Source organism: Misgurnus anguillicaudatus, chromosome 15 (assembly GCF_027580225.2).
Source record: "Misgurnus anguillicaudatus chromosome 15, ASM2758022v2, whole genome shotgun sequence".
NCBI lineage: Eukaryota > Metazoa > Chordata > Actinopteri > Cypriniformes > Cobitidae > Misgurnus > Misgurnus anguillicaudatus.
Window position 1 is genome coordinate 7,679,566 of NC_073351.2, and position 16,138 is coordinate 7,695,703.

Genomic DNA, 16,138 nt, shown 5'->3' on the forward strand with positions numbered 1-16,138 from the left:
TTTAATTGGTCAATATTTGTGCCTCTTTGATGCATTTATAAAGCGTCTTCAGTGTGTACACTTAGGTGGGTGACAGTTTGGTTGTGATATTGGCTATTATCATGTCAAGGAAAAACTAAATAAAAAGCAACTTTTGTAAATTTATGCCACATTAAAGGGACAAGCATAAAAAAGACAGACCATTTTAGAAATTTGTGTTAAACCTGGTTTTTGACATACAGTCATTGTATTATAAAAACATCCTGTAAGTTTCAGCACTCAAAACTTCCTCATTAGTCGAAAAACAGCTTTTTTAACTAATGTGCCAAATCATTCTGCCAGATTTGTCTTGATATGACATCATAGTGCTTTGCATAACATCAATACTACTGCCACTTTAGCCCCGCCCACCGATTTAGTTGCATGTAGTGCGAGGTTAGAGAGATGCAAACAACAAAAACGATAGAGATGCCCATGAGGATTAAAATAATTTGTGCATTGTATTTGCCTTTTCTTCCCTCTGATCGTAATAGTTGGAGATTGTGTCAGTAAGTCATTGTTTACATTTACGCTTCATTATACTGCAGATTAGTTTTTATACAAACAGTTGTACACAGACTTGAGAGATTAAAACACATAGAGCGTAAAAATAAATCGTGCATTGCCGATTACGACATCACCTACATCTTGGATGGCCTAAAGGTGAGTAAATGAACAGCAAATTTTCATTTTAAGTTTTACTCCACTTTCATAAAAAATCCAGATAATTTACTCACCTCCATTTCATCCTCATCCGTCTTTCTTTGTTCAGTCGAGAAGAAATGTAGTTTTTGGAGGAAAACATTCCAGGATTTTTCTCCATATAGTGGACTTTAATGCATATAGTGGTTTCAATGCAGCTCCAAAGGACTCGAAACGATCCCAACCGAGGCATAAGGGTCATATCTAGCACAAGGATTGTCATTTTCGCCAAGAAAAATAAATTTAAAAAAATAAGCCCTTTTAAACCACTTCTCATCTTGTACTAGCAGTGTGATGCACCAGCGCAGCCTTACGTATTACGTAATCATGTTGAAAGTTCACGTGTTACAAGTGAAACGCACACTTGCGAACCATTTTAAACAATAAACTGACACAAAGACATCAATTAGTAACATTCAGTGTTGGAATGGTCCTCTTTTTTTCACAGTTGTAAACCCTGGAGCGGTGGTTTTGCATGCGTCATTCGTGACCTTTTTGACGTGATTATGTAATGCGTAAGGTCGCACTGGTGCATCACACGGCTAGTGCAAGACGAGAAGTTGTGCTTTAAAAGAATATATTTTTTATTTTTCTTGGTGAAATGATGATGGTTTCACTAGATAAGACCCTTGTGCCTTGGTTGGGATCGTTCAGAGCCCTTTGAAGCTGCATTGAAACTGTAAACTGTTGAGGTCCACTAAAGTCCACTATCTGGAGAAAAATCCTGAAATGTTTTCCTAAAAAAAAAAAAACAATTTTGGAAGCCTTAACCTGTGTTACTCTATATGAGAATGGTTTTAATGACAGAAAAATCACAAATAGCTATACAAGATATGCAAGGCAGAAGTTAATTCCTATAACACAGCTTTTCAAGTCATCTGGTGAAGTGAATCAATATTAATCATATCGCAATGTACATCGCAGAAATAAAAAATATTATAACTTCAAGTCGTGCAGACCTAAAATATTATGGGGCATTTTCCTGGACAGGGTTTGGAACAATCTAGGGGCCTCATTAATAAAAGTGCGACGTAGGAACTATCCTACATTTCATCTAAGACCATTTCTGAAAAAAGGAGACAAAAAAACGTGCGTACGCTTCTTTTCCAGATGTGCGGTTTATAAATCACAAATGATCTTGAAATTGTGCGCAGCCGAATGCTCTTAAAACTCCGCCTTGTAAACGCCCCTAATTTAATTCATTAGCATATAAATATTAAATGATCAAAGGCCAAATTCTCTGACTGCTAAAATGGCGAGTGGTAAGAAAACAGATTTGTTGTTGTTTGTTTAAGTTTTTAATATTACTAAATTCCAACTTGGAAACTTTATTGACATCACTCGAGTTAAGGCGATTATTAGTGGACCTTTCAATTCACGTGTTTTATTTTACTTTACAATAAGGTTCATTAGTTAACATTAATGTATGAACTGACATGAACAACCATTAGCAATACATTTGTTACAGGATTTATTCATCGTTAGTTAATAGAAATAAAGGTTTTGTCCATGTTAAAACAATTGTTGGCATAAAGGAGCTCAGTTCTTCTCTTCGCTCTGTTTACCGTGTCTGTGCGGTTCGTGACTCGTGCCAGGGCTAGCATCGCTAATCATAGCTTACATCAACTTTTACTAGCAGTGATTTTAAATGGATTTCTCCAAATAGCATGACAAAATGTACCTTTCCAGTAGAACTTTTGCTTTTTTTGGGCCCAATAAGCTCTAATACAGATGATGCTGACGCTGTAAAAGTTTCGAATATGAATACCTGCAATTCTGCCACAAGGAAACGTGCGTACTTCAAGTCGGAACCTGACGTGGAGGTAAGTACTTTTCCACGTCAAAGACGAGTTTTATAAATCTGAGCGTTGGAGTGGATTTGAGCGTACGCACGGTCTAAGATCAAATCTGTGCGTAAAAACGCTTTATAAATGAGGCCCCAGGACTACGCCTTAGTTATATTAGGACATTTAGGTAGTTTTCAGGGCAGTTCAAACATGCATTTTAGTCTGGGACTAGGGTGATTCTCACGAAGGTGTCCTACATCAAAAAAATTTAAAAAGCCCTTGAAGCCAAATTTTTATTGCACATATAAGATTAAGGTCTGACCTTACTATAACTATTTTTTTAGAAGGTTTAAAAATATTTCTTATAGAATTATTTAAATTTTTTAGATTATCATTATAAAAAATTATCATTACCTCAACATGATATTACATTAAATATATGCACTTACAAACTCATGTTTCGGTAATGAGAACTAAAAAGTTGTCTAGATACTATGACAAACAAAATTTCAACTATTAACTGGAGAGAAAAAATAAGAACTGCTTACCTGGCAGCCATCTTGAGTGTCAAAGTCAATTATGTCTGTCAATTTTTTTTTTAAAAGTTAAAGGCGGAGTGCACAATGTTTGAAAGCCAATGTTGATATTTGAAATCACCTAAACAAACACGCCCCTACCCCAATAGAATCTGGACCTTCTTTTACAAGACCCGCCCCACACATACGCAACCCGGCAAGGATGTCGGTTAGTAGACACGCTCCTTACTGCTGATTGGCTATAAGTGTGTTTTGGTAGTCGGCCCGTCTCCTTTTCCAAAGCGTTTTTCAAACATTGTGCACTCTGCCTTAAATTTATTGAGGGCTTAAACAATGATTGAAAATTGCTGCGGAGGATGAGAAAATTGGTCTTGGACACATTTATATTCCTTATTATTGTCTCGACATTTATCAATGATCACCAAATACCACATGTTTCTTAACTGTAACAATTTGTAGGATAACATGCACTGAAGCTTCTTAATTTTTTATTTATAAATATTTCCATGTCAAATAACCCAAATCCTGTCATGAACCCATTGGGGTATGAACATTTTCCCCTTAAATGTGGAAAAAATTTGTTTGTATGATGCCATTTGAAATCATGAAGAGATGTTTGTAATTGTATGCTTCTTATTTTGATAGCATTTACTTTTTTTTATCAAAATGTTACATGACACCTCATAAGTCTAATTTCGCGAGAATCGCCCACTAGGATAAACCCTGTCTGGAAAACCACCCCATTGAGTCTAAGAGGCTAACCCTCAAGAAGCTTAGTAATGAAGACCGATTTTATTAAACAGAAATCTCTTAAATACTTTTGTTAGTTTTGCTCGGTCTTGACTAAGTCTTCCATTTCTGCAGCACAAGTTGTTTGCTGTATTTCAGCCAGCTGCTTACAGGTGAGAGGGAGGGTTGTATCTGGAGTACACAGTTGATGCCAGCGCTGTCAATACAGACAGACATTAACCTTAAAACATTGAAATAAAACTACATTTCAAATGCATTTGAAGTAGATTCTTTGCTATGTAATTTCACTTTGGCTGAAACTATTGAACACTTTTATCCTCTTCAAGGCATATTGAGGACTTTTAATTTGTTAAGAAATCAGGGTGGGCATATTTTCATCCTCACCTGATTTAGGCTCCCTTTTTCAGTAATCAGTCTGCCCAGTGCCCATCCAGGTACCAGCAAAATGGAGGACAGGGCCAGTAACCAGCCAAGTACATACGCCCAGTCCGGGTACACATACCAGCGGTTATATGTCAGGGGCTTGTACTGTACCAGAGAACAGACAAGAGACACCTGACAATAAACAAGAGGAATATATGTTTGTCATTAGGATTTGAATTGACCTTGTAACTAATATAAACCATCTGTGCGCCCAAACAAATACAGAAATGCAGATTCGATTACCATGGACACAAGAGGAGTCAGGTATTTCCAGCACAGCATGAATATGTAGTTGGGTCGCGTCTTTGTCATGTCTTCAATGATGTCAAACATTTTCTCAGCACCTGTGATATGGGTGAAATATGAAACAGGGCTGCAGGAGTTAACCAAATTTATTATTGCTACACACATCTCTTTCTCTGCAAGGAAACTTTTGCTTGCTTAAGTTTATAGAAATGCTGGCAGACATTAAACACTATGGGCTGATATGTTTTGGGGAGTCATCCTTTAGTATAATGGGGATAAAATGCAGGCTTCTGATTGGTCAGTTTTAAATGTCTCAGTCACATGGTAAAGAAAACACAAATCAGAATATATGTAGCTTGTCTGTTACTTACCAAAGATCCAACCCATGGCTAGAGATTCAAATACAGCAATGAAAAGAAGACTTGCTCCACTGTAACCATAGTAGTCAAACATCTGGAATACATACATCCCCCCCTGCAGGTCACAATAAGACATTACAATTTAAATATATACAGCATGTATGTATAAATATAAAATGTGTTAAAAACTCAATTTACAGTATTGGCCCAGAGTGATATCTGGAGGCAAATATGTACATTATTTGCTTTTATACCACGGGTCTGTTGAATGCTTTATTCTGATTGGCTGTTGAAATGTTCCATGGGTATGCATTATTTTTCAATAACCGCACACCTAACTTTTCAAATGTCTGAAAAATAGGCACCAGAGCAATATTTTTGGTAACCGTGGTATAAGCAGAATAATTGACTCCGGTCCTTTAAATTATTCGAAAATAATGCACACCTGCGGCATAACCACGTGTGCATTATTTTCTTATAATTCAACAACCCATCGTCAATTATTCTTTACTTATTGCCCTTTTAGGTTAGGTTAAACCATTAAAATATGATGTGGATGGTACAAAATGCTAAAACTTTAAGGTATTTATTTGACAAAATACTTTGGCAAAAAATAGGTTTTATTTTAATATACATAAAAGGAATTGCAAAGAGAAACAAAAAGCTTATAGGTAATAAACACAAACTACAATCTGATCTGATATTAGTATTTGTAGATCCTCATTTGATGGTAATATTTTGTATTGTTGTGGGCTATGTCTTTATAAACTTTGCACGTGTTGTGTATTTTTTCACATCACCAGCCACAATTTTATTTTATTTTTCACTCTTTTTAAGATACAAACAGAAAATTTCAGAAAATATGTACACAACATTATAAACAAAACAATTTCAAACTAAATGTCTTCTCTTTAGGCATTAGTATTTAGTGTGACCTCTCTTGGCAGGAAACACATCTTGAGCTTTTTTGAGGAGACTGAAGATATTTGATTAGAATTAGAAATTAGGATAGGTTTAAGAGATCCTGCAGTTGCCTGCTATTGCTCAAGTGGAAGGAGAGTTACCCAAAATACTTGACACTTCAGCTTATACTTTTACACTGTTTTTAATACTACATACACATTTCCATGCATTTTCTAGTTGTATTCTTATAAAGAGGGTGAGAAATAATTAGAAATGATCACTATACAAATGCAAAAACAACAAATTGCACAGTAATGTACATACATATACACTCACCTAAAGGATTATTAGGAACACCATACTAATTCTGTGTTTGACCCCCTTTTGCCTTCAGAATTGCCTTAATTATACGTGGCATTGATTCAACAAGGTGCTGAAAGCATTCTTTAGAAATGTTGGCCTATATTGATAAGATAGCATCTTGCAGTTGATGGAGATTTGTGGGATGCACATCCAGGGCACGAAGCTCCCGTTCCACCACATCCCAAAGATGCTCTATTGGGTTGAGAGCTGGTGACTGTGGGGGCTATTTTAGTACAGTGAACTCATTGTCATGCTCAAAAAACCAATTTGAAATTATTTTAGCTTTGTGACATGGTGCATTATCCTGCTGGAAGTAACCATCAGAAGATGAGTACATGGTGGTCATAAAGGGATGAAGATGGTCAGAAACAATGCTCAGGTAGGCTGTGGCATTTAAACGATGCCCAATTGGCACTAAGGGGCATAAAGTGTGCCAAGAAAACATCACTCACACCATTACATCACCACCACCAGCCTGCACAGTGGTAACAAGGCATGATGGCTCCATGTTCTCATTCTGTTTAAACCAAATTGTGACTCTACCATCTGAATGTCTTAACAGAAATCAATCTCATCAGATCAGGCAACATTTTTTCAGTCTTCAACTGTCCAATTTTGGTGAGCTTGTGCAAATTGTATCCTCTTTATCATATTTGTAGAGAAGATGAGTGGTACCGGTGGGGTCTTCAGCTTTTGTTGCCCATCCGCCTCAAGGTTGTGCGTGTTGTGGCTTCACAAATGCTTTGCTGCATACCTCGGTTGTAACGAGTGGTTATTTCAGTCAAAGTTGCTCTTCTATCAGCTTAAATCAGTCGGCCCATTCTCCTCTGACCTCTACCATCAACAAGACATTTTCACCCACAGGACTGCCACATACTGGATGTTTTTCCCTTTTCACACCATTCTTTGTAAACCCTAGAAATGGTTGTGCGAGAAAATCCCAGTAACTGAGCAGAATGTAAAATACTCCCGTCTGGCACCAACAACCATGCCACTCTCAAAATAGCTTAAATCACCTTTCTTTCCCATTCTGACATTCAGTTTGGAGTTCAGGAGATTGTCTTGACCAGGACCACACCCCTAAATGCATTGAAGCAACTGCCATGTGATTGGTTAATTAGGTAATTGCATTAATGAGAAATTAAACAGGTGTTCCTAATAATCCTTTAGGTGAGTGTACATGACATACACCGTCACGTAACAAACTTATCATTTAAAGAAAAACATAACATATAACCCATGCACACACTCTTCTGACCTCGGTAACCATGATAAGTTGACTAAAGAAGCAGCCAAGACAGAATAGCAGGAGGAAGATTTCTCGTCGTCCAGCTTTGCGCAGCACCATGGGGAACTGGTCTGTCACTGACGTCATAAAAACCTCCATCGCAACAAACTTAAAAGTAGCACAACCCAAGTGTATTAGTTCTGTGCAATATTTCCTTTCCCCCAGTTTTCAACTTTAACCCAAACACATGACAAATTTTTCAATTAATATACACACACAGAAGTTGTCACAATTTTGTCACATTTTTTTCTGTTTTATTTCATTTGTGCTTTATTTTTATCTGTTTTCATTTTTCTAATAGTGCCTAGCTAATATTTTATTACAACATGTTATTTTATTGTCAGCATGTGTTAAAAGATATCTTTTAGCCTTTTAGCAATAATCTTGGAATTGTTCAATAGCTTTATAACACTCAAAACATGAACGTACCCTGAGAAATATATAAATAACAAATGTAATAAATTAAAAAAAGAAAACCATTGTCTTTTCTATATTTGTTATTTAGGTTTTACACCTCTTATGTATATGTGTGTGTTAAAGTTCACCTGTGTATCTAGGCCCAGCAAAATAATCATGATGAAGAAACACACAGCCCACAACTGAGGGAAAGGCATCATAGCTACTGCCTGTGGATAAGCTATAAACGCTAGACCTGGACCTTAAACAGAGAAATACCTGACGTTGAGTATTTAGTACTCTTTAGTAAATGAACACATCACCTACACGTCTTGTTATATCAAAGAATATTGCAGTACCTGATTCTGCGACCATCTCGATGGGGACGCCCTGCTGATGGGCCATGAAACCCAGGACTGAGAACACAGCAAAACCAGCTACAAAACTGGTACCACTGTTCAGAAGGCAAAGCCACAAACAGTCCCTAAAAGAGAAGACATAGATTATACACACATACATATTTACCTATATTGTGAACTCCATAAAAATGTTTTCATACGCAACTTATTAAAAGAAAACTTCCTTACAATTGAGAATGTCTCCAAAAAGATTCATTTGATCCGGGTTTTTCTTCTGGCTTTGCACTTTACATTTACACATTTGACCGACACTTATTCAGAGCCACTTACAGTGGATTTAATTATTCTGTGTCTATCCTGGGATTGAACCCATGACCTTTGTGCTGCTTAGGTAATACTCTACAAACTTTATTTATATTTGTGCCTGTACACTTTTGTGATAAATTTTTTCTACATAAAAACTTTATGACATTATATAGGATTATTTTGTGAAAATATAACATCTTTAATACGGACTAAATATGGTCATGTCAAAGACAGGATGTCACAGACAGGGTCACAATTATTATTTAAGCAGATGTAAACTCAGAAAGTCAGAAATGCCTCAACATATCTGCTTGGGCTAGTTGTTCTAAAAGTTTAATCTGGATCAAAATGAAATTAAAATCAAAATTAAATGTTAAAAATTTTTGGTTTGCTTTTTTTTGCTGCATGAGGGATTTATATGGACTTTATTTCTTTCTTAATTAACTAGAAGGTTTAAATGGTAGCCCAATGGTATACTTTGAATACTTTATCATCATAAGGATTGAACTGAATAACATAAAATAAAAAACTAATGAAAAATATAAAAATATTAATAGAAATGACTAACTGTATATTCATAAGTTTTTTAGTAACATAAAAGTTTTATTACATTTTTGTTCCTGAAATCCACCCTTCTGATGGGATCAGAATAATCCTACTTTTTGAGATCAAACAAATCACAATTTACCCAAAAGTTTTTTTTTTTTAAACAACCCATTTAAAATGTATATCTAATCTGATGGATTCTCTAAATCCAAATGGATTACTTTTGAACAACTGACCCAAGGAGATGGATTTATTATTTTATAGAAAAGTATAGTTGCATTCAAATAAAAGTTTTCAGAAATGTTGTGTAAATTGGAAAGAAGATGGGGGCAAACACCAAACCATGAGGTACCATAAGGGCCTTACAGAAAGGCTCTGACTCTCAAATGAAGCAGTATGTAAAGAAAATATATAATAAATACACTTCATTTATTTGTTTGTTCATTCATTCATGTATTTGTTTTATAGAGAGCACTAACCTGTAGCAGTTGTTGTTGTATTTATTGTAGCTGCCTAATACAGTGAGACAGGCTGTACACAAACCATAAGAAAAAAAGATCTGAGATCCTGCCTCCATCCAAACCTGAACACAACACCACATGAAATTAGGAACCGAGTTTTAAAATACTAGAATAATACTAGCATCTAAATTAACTTTTGCCTTTATATGTAAGGAATAATTGACGACGGGCCATTGAATTATTCACACCTATTAAGGTGGTAATGCGGCACAACACGAGTCAGTTATTCTGCTCATACCACAGACATTTCTATGACATTGCTCTGGTGGATATTTTAAAACATTTCACAGGTCAGGTGTGCATTTATCAAAAAATAATGCATAACTGTGGAACATTTATCCACAAGATTACAGCCCTGTTGTATAAATGGTTATAATGTGGAAGGCAGATGGTGAGGGTACCTGTGGGTCAGAGAGACGGGATGGTTCAGGGTACAGGTAAAACATTATCCCCTGTACGGCTCCAGGAAGAGTCAACCCACGAATCAACAACACCAGTAACATCACATAAGGAAATGTGGCTGTAAAATACACCACCTACAGGCACAATGCAATAAATGCTTGCATTTTATTATTGCAACTTGCTGCAATTGTTAAAAAGATCTTTATGTTTTAATTAAAATTACATAATATATTTATGATTTCATATCAACATTTCTATTGAACTTCACAATTTGTTTAGGTTATTTATGGATACAAAACAGCCAATGCAGCATACAAAACAGAGGTTTAACAAATTATCTCGAAAATACCTGCACATGGTATTACAGACAATATTTTTTCATACCTTCCCTGTAGATTTGACTCCTTTCCAGGCACAGAAATAACATATGATCCACATTGCGATGAGACACAGAAGAATCTCCCAGTTGATTTTACCCACCTGTTCAATCCCACCAGAGATAGACAGCACTCTGCGTCTGTACAATGTGATGAGAGAGATACAGAAAATGAAACATAAAGCTTTAATCTTTTTACAATCATTCCAAAAATGAATTTATTTTAAAGTCTCCATGTAGTCGATACTTTTATCCCTATAAACTCATTTTTTTAAGCATAGTTATACCATGCAAAAGTGTATCCTGAGACATGCTTTAAAACAGCTTGAATGTAACTCTACACACTTTATTCACGTGCGATCTATAAATGTGCAAAATAATCCCGCCTCTACTCAATCGCACTAGCTCGGACCATAGATACATATTTACATAGATGCTACATTGAGCAGTTACCTGTTGATGCTAAGTCCGGTTTCACAGTGCATATATGATCTGATCTTAACAGGTTAGGGACTTCACCCTGCATGTTTGAGCATTGCCGAAGTTTAAGGGACAGATTTACTAACAGCTTACGCCAGCGAAAAAACATCATTATGCGTTTAAAAACGATTGTCGGGATTTACTAAGGATGCGCAGTGGATAATAATTAGTGCTGAAAAGTTACTTTGCTGAATGACCTTATTGCATATGCATTTCTAGGAGTTTCCCTTTCAGACACAAAATATTTATGGGAGGAGAGTATTTAAATGATTCACGCAATGCGATTTACTAATATTTGCGCATTTGATATTACTGGTATTCATTATTTAACGCAGAAAAAAGTATGTCTTAAATAATTTTGCGCTTGAAATGGCTGCAATTGTTGCAAATAAAAGGAGACATTGCAAAGATTATAGAGCGCATGGTGCAAGCCAGAGTATTTTTTCCAGGTCGCGGTTGCAAATGTACGGAAGCCGAGAGAGGACATGCACTATTATTATTTTTGCTTGCTTGTTGTCTCGTGATCATGACTTAATTTCTCGTGATCTCGAGAAAACAAAAGTTGTTTTCTCGTTATCCTGACATGATAATCCAAATGTCATAATGTAATTTCCTGTCCATAATATTTGAAGTGGACTGCTAATGCATTTGAGTTGGGGTCTAATTCGTCCACACGTGTAGCTAATGTGTTGCCGATAGACAATAAATAAATAAATAAAGTGGGACGTTCATGTTCGTGAATTTAGGGACCATCTCTAAAGTAATATTGTACACGTTTCTATCTTCAATAGTATTTAACAGTTTATTTAAATAAATATCAACAATCTAAAAAGTGTGCATTCTAGCTGACAACCACATAAACACGTTGGTTTTGTGACTGTTTGTTGACTTTTAGTCATTCCATTTAAATGCTGCTAAAAGTATAAACGTGTATATTATTAAGTACCTTAAAGATGGTCCCTAAAGTCACACCACTGTAAAATTGTAAATATTAACAAATCTATTACAACTTTAGCAAATCTCTTATACAAGTAAAATCAAATTTGTTCATCCATGCTAATTTAGCAAAATGTGCTTTTGCTGTTTACAAACAAAACAACACGTTCTACCGAGTACACGTAAGCTTTAATCACATCTCAAGAATACGACTTTTATTATGTCGAAATCACGAGAAAACAACTTTTGTTATCTCGAGATAACGAGAAAATATCTTGTGATCACGAGAAAACAAGCAAGCAAAAATAATAATAGTGCATGTCCTCTCTTGGCTTCCGTACAAATGAGAACTTGTTCTCAACCGATTAACGTGGTTAAATAAAGGTAAAATAAAATAAAAATTACAAGTAACAGTTTATTTGGGATGCCAGAGGAACATATCATTTTTGTCCTTTAGTCCTTTTCAGACTTCGTTAGCTGGGATTTCACACCCCGAATTTTCAGCTGAGATGGCTGTGGTGCTGAACACAAGTGCATCAGGTGTTAGCAAATCACCCGCACCTGAAGGAGCATCAGCTCTGCTTATTTAAGACCCTGAACTAATTTGCGCTGCTCTTAGTAGATTGTGTTGTTATTGTGGAAATCAGCGGTTGCACCTGTGTTATTTAATTTGAGCTTTTTAGTAAATAACCCGCAGATATTACCACTCCCATCTGAGCTTTTTGGAATGTCGCTCTCACGTAATTTGCCCCGTTTAGTAAATCTGTCCCTAAAGGTTTAATTGACAAAGGTATTCTTTATGGTTTGTGATTATGTGTATGAATAAGGTTAAAGGATAGAAACAAAAAAAGTCGATGTAAAGTCCCAACTTAGGCACACAAACAAACATGTATGTTTATTTATTTGTGTTTATTTACTCCCAGAACTCAGTAGTTGCAGAGGTAGAATTCATTTTTGTTGTCCAGTTCACAGGATTCTTTGCAGCAAGATTAACACAGTCATCTAACAACACAGATATAAAAAAATAATGTTACCTTTTTGTTACAGAATGTTAAGATTATATTCAGAATGTTATTATACAAATATTGTTTGATTTGTTTAGCTTGATTCATTTAATGTATCACCTGTATTCCAGGTGTTGTTACAGCTGGCCCATGGCAGCTGAGAGCTAAAAGAGAAGAAGAGGTAGAAGAGCGCCCAGGCCAGAATGATGATGTAATAAATACAGCTGTACAGCACCAACAGCTGTCCTGCATAACCAATACCTGTCAAAAGAAAAAAACACATGGACTAGAAAGAAATAAAGACAAAACAGCCTGCCTGACTGGTCAACCTTCATGACAAATGCGTTCCTGTTGTTTTGAGTTTTACTCTGATTACTGAATATTTAATAGATTAAGGGAATTCATTAAGTACAATCAGTTGGTTACTTAAGTCCAAAGCCCACGGTATAATCTGTTTTTTTATGTGTGCGCAAACATTAAATGCACAGCCTTGCAAAGTAGAGTTTAATTGACTCGTACGTGTACACAGACGTTTGACACATGCGCATTGCGACACAATCAAAGCATCTCCTTGGCTACATTATAGTCCATTCACTTGTAAGCACATAAGCGGTGGTAGGGGTACAGTACTGATTGCGTCACGCATACTGGACCCTCGCATATAGGTAAAAACAGGACTGTACTTCAGCCTTTACTTGGTAGTACCTGACACAGGGCCAGCTCTAGTCCTTTGGTTGCCCTAGGCAAGACCTTTTTTTTTTTTAAAAGACTTAGATGAAGACACGCCACTTCCAGTTGAACCTACCTAAGACAAAGCTGCTTGTATTTATGGCACAACCCACATTACAGCACAACCTATCCATTCAACCTTGGCAACACACACAACCATTACTCCTTCCAAAACTCCCAGAAACCTCGGTGTAGTATTTGATGACAAACTGTTCTCCTCTTATAACACTGCAAAGATCATGCCGTTTTGAATTTTACAATATCAGGAAGATATGGCCATACTTTCGGATCCATGCTGATGTGCCTACGGATGTTTTCACGAATAAATCTTCACACTTTCCTTCCTCCCTTTTTAAAATTTTTATATGAAAGCGTCTGCTTAATGCCTAATGTAAACGTCATGTAATGAGAAGTCCAAACGTCAATCACTTGATCTCCTGTATGTTTTATTTTAGATACAGATGCGCGTCTCTGTCATATTAATTAATATATTAATTTGTGTATATCATATTTGTTAACGCATCCAATACTTCTTTAATGTCACTCAGTCCTGTGGACAGCACTGGCTTCATCCAGCGACAGCAAAACCTCCCAAATAAAAAATGCAAAGCAAAACGAAACTTTACCGATAATAAATATCATCATGGATTTCTTTTCGAGCTCTTTCGCTTCTATTACAAACTGCTCTAAAATTTTCTGTAACGTAAAAACAAGTATAAGAACAAACTCATGTGTGTACGCACGTGTTGTGGATTAGGCAAAGTTTTTGTGAGAGGTTCAAGTGTGCATAAATACGAAAAACGTATGCAATAGTGAATGAGACCCAATGTCTCCAGGCCATTATAAAATGACAAAGTACTGACTACATGTTTTTGTTATTGATTCCCTTCCTCTACTTGATTTGGAATAAAGCCAATAATTAATTAATTTAAAGGGGACATTTCGTGAAAATCTGACTTTTTCATGTATAAGTGCTATAATTGGGTACCCAGTGCTTCTATCAACCTAGAAAATGTGAAAAGATCAACCCAGTAACTAAGTTTTGGTTAACCATTTTCTGCAAGCATGTGAAAAATTTTGCTCCCCTTGTGATGTCAGAAGGGGATAATACTGCTCCTTAATCTGTCCAACCCAGGCACTGCCATTTAGTGCAGAGATCAGCTCATTTGCATTCAACAGGACACAGTGGCAATTTTAACATGTTATAATAAATTATCTATATAATATTTTGAGCTAAAACTTCACATATGTACTCTGGGGACACCAAAGTTTGATTTGACATCTTTAAAAAGTTGAAGTGAAATGTCCACTTTAAATTGCTTAAGATATGTTCAACAAAGCTAGAATATCTGTTATTTGTTTATTTAATATGAAGTTAAAGAGTTGGGTAAGCATCATTAAAGTGTAGTGATTAATACATTTTTGCCAGGGCTTGTATGTTGTTGGTTGTGTCAGTGGCACGTTAATGTTTTGCAGGTCTTTTGAAAGCCTGAAATGGTCTCATACTGTTTAATGTCACATAGCTCATACTAGTAAGATTTTTAGGATAGTGTATTATTTTGTTACATTATTTTCATTGAATTCTAGAGTTATAAGTCACATGACTTTTACAGCATGTGACAGAATAACATTTTGGTTAATATGCAATTTTTTCTTTGACGCATTTCCAAAATTACAATATAACCAGACCTAAGATCTCTCTTTAAGTCTGAGGATTATGTGACAGTTTTTACTAGTTGCTGCCACAAAACTGTTTTTAAATCCTTATTTAAAAAAACCTTTATTAATAATATTCAGATTTTTTTATAACTCTTACCTTCAGCTACTGGACAGAGGCGATGCCAACATGTAATTCCACCTTCCCTTGTGTACTGTCCCATTGCCGTCTCTAGAAGGAACAGAGGAACCCCACAGGTAACCACAAACACCAGGTAGGGTATCAGAAACGCACCTGAAAACACAACAGTACAAAAGACATTATTTAAATACTATAGACAAAAGGCAGGAGCTTTCTGAATAGAAAAAGACACCTATTTGCACTTTTTATTTATGTTTATTAATATATGAAATCATTCATATTATAAAATCTGAGGATGTGGTCTCTTACCTCCTCCATTCTTGTAGCAGAGGTATGGAAATCTCCAAACATTACCCAGACCAATCACAATCCCTGCTACAGACAGAATAAACTCCGCTTTACTTCCCCAGTATCCTCTCTCCTGTATCTGTCCGTCTGATCCGCTCATAACTTTAAAGTGTTTCCAGCGCTCCTGTAGAGTCTTGATATCCAGATCGCTGTAATTCCACAGTGTTGAATGTAATGGATTCTGATCAGCTGTAAATATTTATAAATGCATCAAGCTACACATTCATTGACTGTTCCTCCACTCCTGGATGACAAAGTACAAAGTAAATGATTTAAGAATCAAATAAGTCATTTATGCAGTCTAAAGCTCATATAAAATCACAATAGCTGTCACTGGGGCAAGAGTACCCTTTAAAAAGGTCCTAATAGGGCATTTTGCTGTTGGCACCACAGGAACTGGGGATGATTTTAGAACCGGGACCCCACGTTTCAGGGACTAAATTAGCTGCTAGTCCAGAGTAGGATCTAACCAGCAGAATGCAAACTATTTGTGACGCATGTATATGTTTGCTGGCCAAACGCATGCCAATCAAAACACTAGCTGACACATTTTTTTTAAAAG

At 36.0% G+C, this 16,138-nt stretch overlaps 1 protein-coding gene across 1 annotated transcript; it reads right to left on the reverse strand.

Moving 5' to 3' along the window:
- Positions 1 to 3,709: 3,709 nt before the first annotated feature.
- Positions 3,710 to 16,039, reverse strand: LOC129419570 (sodium- and chloride-dependent GABA transporter 2). The gene is made up of 14 exons (XM_055174728.2): positions 15,538 to 16,039; positions 15,247 to 15,381; positions 12,822 to 12,962; positions 12,615 to 12,699; positions 10,290 to 10,422; positions 9,905 to 10,039; positions 9,462 to 9,565; positions 8,131 to 8,255; positions 7,921 to 8,033; positions 7,346 to 7,483; positions 4,834 to 4,936; positions 4,460 to 4,560; positions 4,178 to 4,348; positions 3,710 to 3,989 (listed from the first exon to the last, which is right to left on the reverse strand). The coding sequence occupies exons 1-14, from the start codon at positions 15,674 to 15,676 to the stop codon at positions 3,867 to 3,869; spliced, it is 1,746 nt and encodes a 581-aa protein (XP_055030703.2). The 5' UTR covers positions 15,677 to 16,039; the 3' UTR covers positions 3,710 to 3,866.
- Between the last annotated feature and the right edge of the window lie 99 nt (positions 16,040 to 16,138).

Coding starts and splice junctions, on each gene's coding strand:
- LOC129419570 (XM_055174728.2), bottom strand. CDS start 15,676: ATGAGCGGATCAGACGGACAGATACAGGAGAGAGGATACTGGGGAAGT. Junction 10,423..12,614: donor GCAACTACTGAGTTCTGGGA/GTAAATAAACAC, acceptor CACATTGTACAG/ACGCAGAGTGCTGTCTATCT. Junction 3,990..4,177: donor AAAAAGGGAGCCTAAATCAG/GTGAGGATGAAA, acceptor CTGTATTGACAG/CGCTGGCATCAACTGTGTAC.